Source organism: Diabrotica virgifera, chromosome 9 (assembly GCF_917563875.1).
Source record: "Diabrotica virgifera virgifera chromosome 9, PGI_DIABVI_V3a".
Taxonomy (NCBI): Eukaryota; Metazoa; Arthropoda; class Insecta; order Coleoptera; family Chrysomelidae; genus Diabrotica; species Diabrotica virgifera.
In genome coordinates, this window is record NC_065451.1 from 48,163,484 (window position 1) to 48,179,589 (window position 16,106).

The 16,106-nt window shown below is 34.4% G+C and overlaps 1 protein-coding gene across 4 annotated transcripts in view; it reads left to right on the forward strand.

The window, feature by feature from the left end:
• LOC114340732 (nephrin) overlaps positions 1 to 16,106 on the forward strand; it is a 570,487-nt gene that overhangs the window by 290,427 nt on the left and 263,954 nt on the right. For all 4 annotated transcript variants that reach the window (XM_028291502.2, XM_050661988.1, XM_050661987.1 and 1 more), the window contains exon 3: positions 14,062 to 14,241. In XM_028291502.2, the coding sequence (XP_028147303.1) occupies positions 14,062 to 14,241 (180 nt within the window). The remainder of the gene's footprint in view (positions 1 to 14,061; positions 14,242 to 16,106) is intronic.

Genomic DNA, 16,106 nt, shown 5'->3' on the forward strand with positions numbered 1-16,106 from the left:
AAAAAATATGTGACTACATTTATTAGAAGCTTCTTGTATTCTACTAATAATATTGCTTTGGTTAAAACAAGAAGCTATATATAATTACTCATAATAATAGTCGCAGTTTGTGTAAAATCTCCATGGACCACAAATGGATATCCAATGTACGTTGAAATCAAACGTCCAATGGACGTCGCGTAATGGACGTACATAGTACGTCCAGTTTTGGTCCATGGACGTTTGGACTTTAAATGTACGTTATATGGACGTCCATCGGACGTTGTGTGCTATATGGGGAACGATTAACTTATTTTTCAGTTTATTCATAGACGTCTTATTTGACGCTGGTGAAACGTAGATGTGTCAGTTTTATTGGTGGAACAGTTTTATTCATCGAATCTGCTTTGATGAAATCGGCCATCACACTTTCGTATTTAGCCAATCGGCCAATCTCACTTGGTATATCGTACGTGTATGCCTTGCTTAATGTTGTTATGGTGAAACCAACTACATTCGCTGTTTATATCTAAATATAAAATCATTCTCCACCGATTAAAAAGGTGTAACAGTTCTAGTCCATGCACATATAGGCGTAATTATCGTAAATATTAATTTGCCGTTTGTTACCATTGTTAGCGAGAGGTCGTTACAATTGTTATGGATGAATGGACGCTTTAATGATATTTAGATTAAAAAATTCATTAAAAATTCAAAGGAATTCCTTTGTTATTTTCTTTATTTGTTGAAACTGTTCGATATGATGATTCAGAAATTGTGTCGTTAGCAGTTTATGGACTGTGTACGTTGTTGCAGAAAAGATTTGTAATAATCTAAAGTTGAGCTTTTTAACTATATATTTAAATCGCAGAACTGTTTTCCTTTTTAATACGAATATATTTGAAAATTGTGAAATCAATAGAAGTTAATAAATTATCTGATATAAAAAAAAAACCCAACTTATATTTAAAATGGTAATTTTACCTCATGTTGGTGGTAAAATTATTTACCACCAATATGAAGTGGTAAATATTGCTACCAGTTAGTGTTTGTGCGTTTACCATCAATTGCAAATCACTGGTAAATATTTCTACCGCTACAACATGAGGTGGTAAAATTCCACCACTTCATATTGGTGGTAAATATTGCTACCAGTTAGGGTTTGAGCATTTATCATCAATTGCAAATCACTGGTAAAGATTTCTACCGCTACATCTACATACTAAAATAAAAGTAATAAAAGAGAAAATCATTTGTTTCAAATTGATTTCTGATATTTAGAAAAACAGTATTTGCATAATGTTACGTCACATTTTTGTCGAATGGCATTGGTTCTCTTCTATTTCTTGTTTAAACTAAGAAAGAGAGGTAGAGGAAAACCGAGGAGAAGATGGAAGGAGTATGTGGCAGAGGACTTGAGAGAGAAAAGTTTAGGTGCAGACACGGGCGCCCATATAAAATATTTCAGGGGGGGCAGACGTGAAGATGTTGCACATTATATTTTGTATACTTAGGATAACCATATATAGTTTACAGCACCCGAAAAGCTAGGGGGGCACGCCCCTCCCTGCCCATGGGTATGGGCGCCTATGGGTGAAGAAGACGCGATGGACAGGAATAAGAGGCGAAGAAGACTAAGGAACAGCAACTTATGTAAAGGGAAAAGGTTTGGAAGAAGTAGTAGAAGAAGAAGAATTGCTCATATTTTTGTCCCTCTCTACATTGGATGTTTTGGCATATACAGTTTCAAAGCAGTTCTTTCTTTGAGCAAAACCATATCTTCGTCGTTTGACATAATTCTTGATGGTGTATATACTTCAGAACATTTTAGTTCTTTCACAGTAACATCCAAAGACTTTCCTAGATTGAAATAACTTTTAGAAATCAATAATACTATTAAAAACAAGAATATATTACTGTAATAATAACAACGGTAAAGTACATACACTTAGTACATACGTTTATCATGTGGTGTCTAATTTCACCAAAGGCCGTTTACAACCAAAGGCCAATTTACAACATACTGTTTGTACGAAGCTAGGACAAATAATCCCCGGACAAATAATCCCGGACAAAAAATGCTCACAACTTATCCCTGGACAAAAAATCCCCGGACAAATAATACCCGGACAAAAAATCCCCACAAAAAATCCTGGACAAATACTCCCCACAAATGTTTTTGGACAAAATATCCCCACAAAAAATCTTGGACAAAGAATCCCCAAGAAATATTTGCTGTCAAATAGTTTTCTAAAAATGTTCCTGAAATTTTAACAAATTTTGAATTCCAATTCCATACTGAAAACATTAACTGTCATGAAAACGGAGCCTTAGCTCATTCCCCATATTTTCCACGATTTTTGAAAAAAACTCACACTCTTTTGTCATGTAAAATTTGAAGTTTTCAGCATGGGATTGGAATTCGGCATTTGTTAAAATTTCGGGAAAACTTCTAGAGAACTATTCGGCAGCAAATATTTCTTGGGGATTTTTTGTCCGGGATTTTTTGTCTGGGATTTTTTGTGGGGATATTTTGTCCAAAAAAATTTGTGGATATTATTTGTCCGGGATTTTTTGTGGGGATTTTTTGTCCGGGGATTATTTGTCCAGTGATAATTTGTGGGGATTATTTGTCCGGGGATTATTTGTCCGGACCCCGTTTGTACATACGGTCTATGCACAAATTATTGCTATAGGTCAGAAAAATGAGAATATGCTGTTTGTTATCATTGTTAACGAGAGGTCGTTACAATTGTTATGGATTAATGGACGCTTTAATGATATTTAGATTAAAATGTATAGGAATTCCTTTGTGATGTTCTTTATTTGTTGGAAGTGTCATTGATGATGACGATTCATGATTATTGATATTGATATGATAATGATACCGATACGATGATTCAGAAATTGTGCCATTAGCAGTTTATGGATTGTGTACGTTTTTGCAGAAAACAGTTATAATAATCTATAAGTTGAGCTTTTTAATCATTTATGGTGCAGAATTCATTTTTTCTTTGAAAATTGTGAAACCAAATAAAAATTAGTTCAATTCAATATTGATATATTTCATACTTACATCAAATTATTTGGGGTGGTAAATATTGTTACCAGTTGGCGTTTCAGCATCTGCTCACTTGCAAATTAGTGGTAAAGATTTCTACCACTACATCTACATACGAAAACAAAAGCTGTAAAAGAGGAAAACATTGATTTCAAACTTTATTTCTGATGATATGTAGAAAAACATCTTTTGTATAAAGTTACATCACGAATTTAGATGGAGGAAAGTACCTCAAAAATACTGACAGATCATTTTATTTAGAATTTGTTTAAAATGTTTATTATATATATTTCAGTGAGTATTAGAAAGTTTTTATGTTTTCAAGTAAAAAAACAAAAAATTGTTAGAGGATCGGTACGTATTTTCGGCTGCAATGCTATTCAAATGGGGATTCATTTTTTTCGAATCCTGAGAAAACTAATAAGTATTTTTGAAAAATTTAAACGCAGAATGAAAGATTATGTTATTAGCGAGGGCCGAAAGTCCCTGAGAACTTCTATAATCTTTATGTAAATAAGTTACAGGGGTGAAAAACTAAGAGAAAATTTAGTGTGATGTTTAATTTCAAATATCTCGTTGAAAATAAACTTTTTATTTATTCTAAGGGACTTTCGGCCCTCGGTAATAATTTAATCTTTCATTCTGCGTTTAAATTTTTCAAAAATATTTATTGGTTTTTTCAGGATTCGAAAAAAATGAACACAATGCCGTGGTAATATTTTCCAAATCTATATTTGTCTTACAACGCACTCAGCCGAATATAATATTGTCAGCATATATCGTCAGTCAGACACTGACAATCAGTGACAATTTTAAATATTTGACATTGCATCGGGAATATTTTGAGGTATTGATTAAATATTATTGATATATAGTGTATTTGATAAATAATTGATTTAAGACGTGAACTTAATAAAAAGTTATTTATTGTGTATTATTTGTGGAAGATCCAAGCAGAGAATACATCAGGATAATATATTCTGTGATCCAAGTATTTTGTTGTTAAAGATGTTTAAAATTGTAAGCGTTCCATAACAATATATTATTAAAACATCACTTTAACACTTTTCCTCTTTTCTCGATTGAGTATTAGTTTTTGTTGTACAAATAAATTGTTACAATCACTGAATACATAGTTAGTGAAAAAATTATCACATTTATTAACTGAATTAATAATTTGCAATTATAAAAATAACAGTTATCCAAGAACATTCAAAAGCCATCTCTTTAAATTAATGATGACATTTTTAAGTAGAATGACATTCTAGTAATGTTTACATATCCATACCAGTGTGAATTTTACTACACGTAATTTGCCGTGTAAAGGCAGAAAAAGTAGGGATACACGTAAAATATTTGCGAATTATGTACCCATATAGTCCTGTCGCCAGGGGGGGTACAACGGCCTTCTTAATTCAGATGGACTTTCCCAAGTTTTTTTATGTATTTTGGCCCGTAGAACACGAATTTTTTGGGTAACAGTTGATCCGGATGTCGATAAGATTGTTATAAACAAAGAAGTTGAGGAATTACATAACAGCGATTTCTCGCAAAACAAAACAATTTTTTGTATTTTTTGGGTCATTCTAACCAAAAAATGTTCCTACAAGGTTTTTCGTAGGATGCATAGTTTTCGAGATAAACGCGGTTGAACTTTCAAAAAATCGAAAAATTGCAATTTTTGAACCCGAATAACTTTTGAATAAAAAATAAAATAGCAATTCTGCTTACCGCCTTTAAAAGTTTAAGTCAAATTTTATCTGTTTTGAATATTTGCATTGCTAAAAATTTATTTTTTGATTGTTAAAAAAAGCTATAAACACATAGTGTTTCCCGTGCCTAATACATGCGTTTTAATGCATGCTACGTAGAAATAGCCCCGCTTGCACTTTTACCTCCTCTACCTACTCATTCGATTTTAAATGGGAAATCATTGAAAACATCACTCAAGCACTAGGTGTTTATAGCTTTGTTTTAACAATAAAATAATAAATTTTTAGCAATACAAATAATTAAAACCGATATAATTTGACTTGAACTTTCAAATGCGGTAGGCAGAATTGCTATTTTATTTTTTAATCAAAAGTTATTCGGGTTCAAAAATTGCAATTTTTCGATTTTTTGAAAGTTCAACCGCGTCTATCTCGAAAACTTTGCATCCTACGAAAAAATTTGTAGGAACATTTTTTGGTTAGAATGGCCCAAAAAATACAAAAAAATGTTTTCTTTTGCAAGAAATCGCTGTTATGATGTGATTCCTCAACTTCTTGGTTTATAACAATTTTATCGACATCCGGATCAAACCAATCCGGATGTTACCCAAAAAATTCGTGTTCTACAGGTCAAAATACATAAAAAAAACTTGGGTAAGTCCATCTGAATACAGGAGGCCGTTGTACCCCCCCTGGCGACAGGACTAATAGCCTTAATATGAAAATAGAAGTCAAGAAAATAATTTCAAAGGCAAAATATATTAATTTATTTCAAAGGCAAAATATATTAATTTATATAAAGGATCTGTATTTTTATACGCGATATAAGTTAACTTGAGCTCAGATAGAAACTGATCAATCAATATTGCAATATCTATAAATACGCAAAGTAAAATGTCAACAAATAACTCGTTATAAAGTTTCTTGTATGTCGGTGTTTGCAGAACCGTAGATTCTATCTTTGCATAAAATTTGTAGACATTTCAGTTTGTTTACGCAAACATTAACGCTCTAATAATCCCTCGCACATATACCAAGTTTAACACATGATTAGAGTTATCTTTGCATCAAATACAGGGAAGACTATTCAGTATTATAGTTGATGGATTCGAATTAAACGGATTAGTATAGTCACGAAAGCTCGTTTGTCAATAAATCTATTCTTTTTTAGACAAGCGAAAATTTTACTTCGATAGACTCAGAAATAATATTAAAATATAACTTTTATTCAGACCAATTTTCTGAAGACCCTATCTCAAACACCTTCGCGGTTTCTATAATTTGCAAACCATACGAATGCTGAGGCAAAGTAGGCTAGGGGAGATATAACAATTATATCTCACTTGTTGCCTGCTCAGCGTGACAAAAATTCGAGCTCCTCTCAAGCTTCTTTGTGACTATATGAAAATAAACAACAGTTACAAAGAGAACAACACCTCGACACTGAAGCATTGAGGCCGAAATAATCCGTTCAAATGTTCCATAATTGAATTAACAATAAAGGGGGAGGGAAGGGGGGAAGGCAGTTTTGTTTTAATTTGATTCAGAGTTGGACCACCATCTACAGATAGCTACTTCTGCATCTTATGCTTCATCAGTGTAGCTATGCAGTCCCAACTCTGAATCAAAAATCCAACAAGCCTGCCTTTTAAGGGAAATCACCGCCATGCAGTAATTTCACCTTTGAGAAGCAAACCAGCGACATCTCTAGTAAAACTAGGAAGACGACGAAAAGACCCAGATGCAAAGTGTACTGTAATAAAACAATTAAAATAACAATAAGAGCAATAAAGGATTGTGTACGATATTTTGGTAGGAGCTGTGAACATTGGATCTGACGGAATCTACATCTTGGATGCTCCAGGAGAGACGAAGAAACATTCCTAATTTCATCGATATTGGTGAGAATCGCAAAATCAAGTAACCCTAGTGTTGGGTATTACCATAAGATTAACTGGACGATCCTATCCTTTGTAGTCAACTCCTAAATACACGAGTGGCTCCATATTCAGATGCGGGGAGACCTGAACTCCTATAACATGGATTCCCGATGGAGTAACCTGGGACTCACAATAAAAAAAATGGATTCACAAATCAGGGCATAACCTAAAGTTAGCTGGGATTATCTTGGGACTAATATTGGAATATACTTAGACATTGAAACTAATTTAGATCCTACATTGGACCCTAATTAAATGAGAAAATAACAATGTCAAATAGTCTAAATATTTATAAAATGAAACTTTAAAGAATACGAAAAGTATCAAAAAGTAGCTTACCCTTTGCCAGGGGTCTTGAAGACTCAGGACGAACTTACAACTACATATTGCTTAGCGGAAAATGAATTGAGATCGTGAAGATATTCCTTTTTATAGAAAATTTAAATAGGTAAATATCGTTACTTTGTGGGCAATATGACGGTACCCATTCACCTAACCAACGGAATATTTTCTTTCGTACCTTCTAAGATAAAATAACGGAATATTTTCTTTCGTACCTTCTACGTACGAGCAAACTTAATAAAAACATTAAAGATAGGCACCTGGAATACACGCAGCTTATTTGAAGCCGGGAAGCTGGCTAACCTAACTCAAGAAATGTGCAGAATTGATCTAGATATCCTGGGATCTCAGAAACCTGGTGGCCTGGATCCGGTAAATGCACTACAGAAAGCGGAACATTCTTTTACTCAGGAAATGATGACCGCGATCATAGAAAAGGCGTCGGGATTATGATAACTAAAAAATTGATGAGAGCTGTCACAGAGTTTGTACCATATTCCGACCGCACAGCCTTGGTAAAACTTGAAGCGAAGCCAAATAATCTCAACATCATACAGGTCTATGCACCAACTGCAGATGCAGCAGATGAAGAGGTGGAAAACTTTTATAGTGAAATCAAAGAATTGCTTAAATTGACAAAAAAACATGATGTTAACATAATTATGGGAGATTTTAATTCAAAAATAGGGAAAGGCAGCTTTGAAGACGTAGTTGGACCTTATGGTCTTGGAACAAGGAACGAAAGGGGTGACCGACTTATACAATTTTGTCAGGAAGAAAACATGAGAGTTACCAGCACATGGTTCCAACTCCACCCCCGTCGTCTTTATACTTGGAAATCTCCAGCCGATAGAGATCAGAACATAATAAGAAATCAGATAGACTTCATTCTCATCAACGGTAGATTCAGCACAACTGTCAAAAGAGCTTGCACATATCCTGGAGCAGATGTGGATTCTGACCATGTACTATTAGTGGCCGTCATAAAGATCGCTCTTTCATGCAAAAACAAGCCTGAAACTCAACAACAGATCGCATTAGATAAACTGAAAGATCCAATGATACTAGCAGAAGTAAGTAATGAAATAAACACTCAAATTCAAATATTGACGACAAACATTACCGAAGATCTAACACCGACATGGAATACGATTACAAGTGCTGTAACAGACATCATGAAAAACAACTTGGGGTACAAACAAAAGAACAAGAAGCAAATATGGATGACAGAAGAAATACTATTACTAATGGATGAACGACGACGACACAAGAATGACCCAGATGGCAGCAATATGTATAAAAACATTAACAGGCAAATAAACTACTGGATGAAAGGGAAATTTTAGCCTTTCAGGGAACCTCTATATACTGTGGTTCGGTGAAGTGAGAAAGGTTCCATATGATTGCTCGAGCCACCAGGGCCCCCGCTACCATATGTGCAAAGTGTGCAATGCACACGGGCGCCTTCCTTTAGGGGCGCCAAAACCCAGGGTAAAAAATTACAAGAAATTTGAAAAAAAAACAAACAAAAAAAAACAAAAATTAATTTTAAAATAATAGTTGAGAAATTGAATAGGATTACGTATAAATAGAAGAAAAACATGAGAAAAACAGAATACTTCGGCCATATAACAATTAGAGGACCTAAATTCCATCTACTTCGCCTTATAATACAAGAACAAGTGGAGGGAAAGAGATGGATTGGTCGAAATTAACTTTCATGGTTGTGAAATATTAGATAAAGAAGACGAAGGTATAATAAATACACACAAAATTTTATTAGTAGGGATATCATCCAGTTACTGCCGATTCCTATATGTAAGACCATGTCGGAAGTCAGGCATTTTAATTTATTTTGTTATGATTTTATTATGTTTGTTTCATTTTGATATTCTAGTCTACAAATAATAGTCCATTTACTCACGGTTTTTGCTGTGAATTTTAAAGAACCGCTTGCATTGACATGAAATACATATTGGCAGACACATAATACACATAGCTAACAAGTCAAAGAAAAAAAAGTGATATTGTGCCGATGTGTGCTTGTGCACTGGGGGTGGCTTCCACCCCTTCTCGGGGGTGAAAAACATACGTTCAAAATAATCCTGGAATTGGATAAACTGAGTAATTCTAAGGAACTTTGTTTCTATAGAATTTTTTCACTAAGTTAATACTTTTCGAGTTGTTTGCGAATGAATATGTTCATTTTTTAACAAAAACCCTGTTAGACGGTTTTTCCAAAATAACTAAAAAAGTAATACTTTATCGAAAAAAATGCTCTTATCAAAAAATAGCTTACAAAAAGTTTAAAAAATGACTGGCACATGAAGTCTGTAAACTCAGTAGAAGCACAGTTGTAGCTAATGAAAAGTAGGTTCTTATTCTTCAAATTCTAAATCGAATATTTCAACGTGAAACAACCAAAAAATGAAGCACTTTTCGGGGAAAACTTATTAAAACTTCTTTAAAGTGTTTAAAACCAGCTTTATATTTGTTCTTTAAAAAAGTTTCTAGCATCAAAAGTAAGTAAGTTATGCTCAAAATATAGTTGGTCCCTTTTTTGGTAAAATAAATCTTTTGGACCAAATTTCTTTTATCTTGAAAAAAATTGCTTTTTTAAAATAGCTTAAAAATTATCGGTGATACCAAAAATCTCAAGCAGTAAAAAATGTAGGTTTTTCTATTCTGAATATTTTGGATTTTTTTTTTAGTGTAAAACAAAAATTTGTTAAGATATGGCTGTTCAAAATTTGCATACACGCGCGATTAACGACTCGGTCAAGTCCTTTTAACTAAAACAGCCTTTTCAAAAAAAGTACTTTGAACCGATGAAACTTCAGATCATATAAACAATACATAAGTAACTTGTACTGAAGCGGTAACGATTAATTTCATTTATGACGCTAATTAGGGGGTGGTTTTCACTTTTTTTTTTTATCAAAAAAGGGACCATCATTATTTTTAGCGTAACTTACTTACTTTTGAAGTTATAAACTTAAAAAAAAATATAATGTTTCACTTTCACTTTTTTATAAGCTTTATTTTTGGTAAGAACAGTTTGTTCGATAAAATACTTACTGAACTTACTGAAAAAACTCTATAGAACAAAAGTTGCTTAAAATTAGTAATTTTATCCAATTCCTTTTTTGAACATTTCTATGTTTTTTACTCCGAGAAGGGGTAAAACTCACATACAGGACAAAAGCACACATCTCTACAATATCACTTTTTTTATTTGACATGTTAGGTATGTGTAATGTGTATGCCAAATACGATGTCAATGCAAGCAATTCTTTAAAATTCGGAGGTTTTGCAATATTTTACCGTGAGTGACTGGACTATAAATATGACATCTAGGGATCAGTTTTTTGCATTATTTCAAGCACCTACCTACCTACCTTCAAAAAATAAATAGAAAAACATGATACAAAATGCCTTAAGGGGCGCCAAAATCCTTTATTGCACACAGGCGCCAGTTACACTTACGGGGGCCCTGAGCCACTATTGGAATGTCATCATGCGTTCTAGCAATCACACGTTCAAATTCTTAGTGTGTGAAAGGAGCGTTACGGTACGATATTTCGTACTGATCTTCTTCTACTTCATGTGCCGTCTTCTACCGAAGGATAGCGACCATCAAACGATAGGTTTTTTTGTGTTTTGTGCCGCATGTATTATGTTCACAGCTTCTGGTATTTGAAACCATTCTCTCAAGTACTGATCTAACTACTAACTGGAAGTTAGTTAGAATCATGGAAAAGTGGTTTCTGGGTCATGTACGGGGTGATTAATTTAATAAAATAGCAAAATTTGGACAAAATCTAACTATCGGAATGTTGACACGTTCACAAACGCTTGATGTTAGTTTTTTAAAATCGTAGAGCAAGGTAAAATAAAATAAAATATTTTTAAACTTTTTCATTTCACTTTCTCATCCTGTTCTTACTCATTACTTTCTCCGATACTTCATGAATCATCTCTCTACTGAAAGTTTTGAGTAAGACCACAGTGTATTTTATGTTTTAATTTTCGAACGGTTATGAATATACATATTTATACAAAATTCTAGCAGGAAATCAGATATAAATACCAAAATTTTTAGTACCTTTAATTCAATAAAATTGTGTTTTGACTAGAAAAGTTTTGGGGTAGTTCTGATCTCTTTCATTATATATTATTTTGGGCTGCTGAGTCCGAATATGAGGTTTGCGGACAAAATTTCGTGACGGAACATTGAAAAAATAGCGAAGAAAACGTAAAATGTCTGCTTTTTCTCGCTTTTTTGCTTAAATCTCGAAAACTATTAACTTTCAGTAAATGGTCTGTTAACGTAAATTAAAGTACTTAAAATTCTCTACAAATGTCACTATTTACTTTTTTTTTCAGACGAACCGTTTTTTAACCAATTTTTAATGGTCTCGGCGAAACCCACTTTTTATATTTCAAAACTTTATTTTTTATTAGAATGCTGTCATTTGATAAATGTCTCCTAGTTTTCTGCACAGATAATAAATGCTAGTTAATTTGGTATGTCTCTTGTGACAGCTTCCATGAATCCATTCCATCCTAAGAGGCCGGGAATGTCCCTGCTTTTCCCTTAGGCCGATGCCGCAGTGCAGGAAGTTTGCTAGGATGGTGGATGGTAGATACCCGCCTGGCGACCATCCAGCTACTTATACCACGAATAATACAACGACGGTAGCCGCTGTGCTAGTTAATTTGGTATGTCTCTTGTGACAGCTTCCATGAATCCATTCCATCCTAAGAGGCCGGGAATGTCCCTGCTTTTCCCTTAGGCCGATGCCGCAGTGCAGGAAGTTTGCTAGGATGGTGGATGGTAGATACCCGCCTGGCGACCATCCAGCTACTTATACCACGAATAATACAACGACGGTAGCCGCTGTGGCCTCCCACTACCATCTACCCACCCGGTGGTCCGCCAGGCGTCTATCCACCCATATCAGTCGTGTTTGATAATCCATCCGGGTAGCCTCGCTATGGATGAAAGCGTAATAAGTGCTGTTTAATCATGGCTTAAAATATCTGTTTTATTTATTCTTTGCAATTGCATTAAAAAAACCTGAAATTCAAGTCTTTCTGAAAAGTTTAGTGAGTGAGTTTTACCTCAATATGACGATATGCTAAAAAAAAACAAACCAAATGTAACGTAAAAAATGAAACAAACGATTCCTCAGCAGTCAGTTGGATACTGACTTCTGACTTCATTTCACTCTTTCACTACGTCCAGGATGCAGCGACCCTCCACCATCCACCTTTAAAATCCACCCTCCAAGCCACCATCTAGCATCCTGCTGTGCGGCTTCGGCTTTAGAGCCACAGAAGATCAGGCACAAATGGAGTCACAGTTTCAGTTGGTGTGAACATTTCCTTCCATGGAACTGGCTGTATGGCAAACTGCCGAAGCCATATTAAAAAAAAACATTTCCTTCGGATCTGTAGTCTTGATTCCCGATAAACCTTGAGGTTTTGTCCTTTTAAAATGAATTACTTGAACAGCTCCCTGACTTCCATAAACCTCAGGCGCGGGTTTCGTTTTTAACCGAGGAATGGATTGGTTAGGAGCTACTGCATGTTTTGGTACATTACAAGAAATGACATATGGCGTGAAAAGTGTGGTATCCGTCGATTGTATGTACGTTAAAATCAGCGTTATCGTACACCTGCTGTGTAAAGCACGGCAGGTCATCTTTCTGCGGATCGCCTGCGAATGCTGACACTTCCAGGCGAACAGCTTCTGTATAGGATGAACAAAACCCCAAAGTGGAAACTACGTCAACCTATTCTCTTGAGCCGAACTTTTTGTAGAGAAAACGGCCAACCCTGCAAGGAATGGTGAGACGAATTATCTGGGCCTTACTGCCGCTACAAGACTTTGAGCAAGCGCGTTGCTTGTATGGATGTATCAGCAATCGCTGGCGATCCGCATAAAATTGACCAGCCGTGCTTTACACAACAGGTGTATGATAACGCTGATTTTAACGTACATACAATTGACGGATACCACACTTTTCACCTCATGGTTGGAATTTCTTGTATTGCCCAAAACATGCAGTAGCTCCTAACCAGTCCATTCCTCGGTTAAAAACTAAACCCGCGCCTGAGGTTTATGGAAGTCAGGGAGCAGTTCAACTAAAACATTTTGAAAGAACAAAACCATAAGGTTTATCAGAAATCAAGATAACATATCCGAAGGGAATGTTAACACCAACTGAAACTGTGACTGCATCTGTGCCTGATCTTCTGTGGCTCTAAGGAAAAAGCAGAAACGTTCCCGGCCTTTTAGGATGGAATGGATTCAGGGAAGCTGTCACAAGAGACATACCATATTAATTGTACAGAAAACTAGGAGAAATTTATTAAATGACAGCATTCTAACAAAAAATAAAGTTTTTTAATGTAAAAAGTGGGTTTTGCCGAGACCGTTAAAAATTGGGAATATTCAACTTGCATTTTAGACCGAACGGTTCGTCTGAAAAAAAAAAGTAAATAGTGAAATTTGTAGAGATTTTTAAGTACTTTAATTTCTGTTAACAGACCATTTACTAAAAGTTAATAGTTTTCCAGATTTTAGCAAAAAAGCGGCAAAAAGCAGAAATTTTTCGCTTTTTTGCGATTTTTTTAATGTTCCGTCAAGAAATTTTGTCCGCAAACCTCATATTCGGATTCAGCAGCCCAAAATACACATATCATGAAAGAAATCAGAACTACCCCAAAACTTTCCCACTAGGAAGCTCGTAGAGTACAAATTGACCGAATTACAAGCAAGACATTCATTTTGTGAAAATTTTTCGATAAAATCACATTCGTTTGTAAGATTTAAAATAAAGTTAATGTTTATGGGGGTGTTTTTGGCGGAGTATTTGTAACAACTTCCACTTCCACTTGCGCTTCTTAAAATGTATTTATGGAGTAGTAAAACAGCCATTCCATTTCCAATCGCGACTACCGACGAAATCAATATTTCCAATTTATTTTTAGTATCCTCAACGTGTTTACTTTCTCGTAGGTTTTTTGTCGGTAATTCCGGGATTCCCTCGTTACTCGGTGATAGGGGACAGAAGACATGGAGTTTACAACCTGAGAGTGAGCAACGCATCCCTCGAGGATGATGCCGAGTACCAGTGCCAGGTGGGACCGGCTAGACTCCAGAAGGCCATCAGGGCGAACGCAAGGCTCAACGTTATTTGTAAGTACACTATTTATTTTATTTCCTTTCTGTAATTGTGGTCCTCCAATTGGGAATACGGAGGCTGATTAAGATATACTCAGTAGCGTAACAAATTCACCTTAACCCATTAACGCCCAAATTATTTATTTTTGCATTTTTAATGTAATTTTTTGTTTCGTAATATATTTTGAGGTACAAAATGATGACCTATCAAAGTTTTTGTTTTTTGTTTTCAAATTTTTGAAAAAACAACTGTCCTCATTTGAGGACGCTGGGCTCAATTACTATGAAATTAAAGACAATTTAGTTTAGCAAAATCAGTTTATTTAGTAGTTTTTCAAATTATATTCATATTATATACTAAGGAGTTAAAAATGCTTATATAAATCCTATATTTTTTATAAAATTGTTCAAAATTGCTTCTTTGTGTATGTACTTGAAAGACTAAATGGACGACCTTTGCGTATTCTTACGTCATGTAATGTCCAATTTTTAAAAAAAGTATAAGCTACTTGTCGCCTAAATTCTTTGATGGATATTTTTTCCCTTATGTATCATGTTGTATAGCACGCACTCATTTACGATAACCATATCTACCATTCGTGTAATAAGGCACCAATACCATTTTTTCCTCCTACAAATATAAATGGTGTTTTCTTACAACTAGTCATGGTGATCCACGCCACCCATATATTTGAAATAGCGGATAGTTGGGACATAGTGTACATTCATTTTTTCCTTTTTACTACATTATTGAACTTAGTTGGTAAAGGCGGGTTCTTATTAGTCAATCTCATTGATCAATATCCTTGATTCTATGCTATAGAAGAAAAATAGATTTATATGAACGTCGATTCAGCGATATTGTTCTATCATATGGTGTTTCAATAAAAGTGAAAAGCCTTCCTACTTTTGATAGATCAATGGAAATGATTCTATTAAATAGAACAATGGTTGACAGTGAGAACTAGCGTTCAGTTGCGTTGACATGTATTTTGTGGAGTTAAATAGTAAGCATAATATGTGATGAGGTTAAATTCTTTGTAAAAATCATAGACATATTATAATTTCGTGAACAATATCAAATTTTAAATGGAGAGACAACCATATCTGCAAGTTTCTTTAACTACACCAGAGAGAGGAGTGCTATGGATAATTAGGAGTGAACAATATAAAAATATAATAAAGCGGGAAAAAAGCTATGAAGCTAATCGTTTTGGAATGGAAATAGAAATCCTGACTCTAAACGATATTAAAAATAAAATTAAAAGTATCCGGACAACCTACAAAGTTGAACTGAATAAAATATTAAAAGCAAATAAAAGTGGTACAGGAACAGATGATCTGTATAAACATAAACCACCATAAACCAAAACGTTTAAGAGGTGTTTCCGTTGCAAAAAAGAGTCAGAGATGTTCTGGTTTTCCTATTTTTAAGTACGTTTTTAAAATATTCACACCCAATGCGAACGCCAGCATGCACAATTTTCTTCTTTAAGCCATTATTAAAGTTGACACTTTGTAGACCGAATTCAATATCCTTGAAATAGTGTGAATTTGAATTCTATGTTCAGTTGCATAGAATCAACGCTATTGATCAATGAGGTTGACTAATGAGAACCCGCCTTAAGAAAAGCCGTATCATAATTGATTCCAATAGAAACTCATTTACTGTATTGTTGTTGTCAAAGAACCAGTCAAATGCACCTCGAGGCTTCTGTTCTAGGTTTTTTTATTGTTTGGTAGGACACTTTGCAGTTCAGTTTTCTCTAATAATTTCCTCTAATAAATATTTTTGCCCCATCCTAGAATCGAACAAAATAATTAGTTACTAAAAATGCCAATATAGACTTTTTAAATAAAATATATGAATTTGTCCAGCG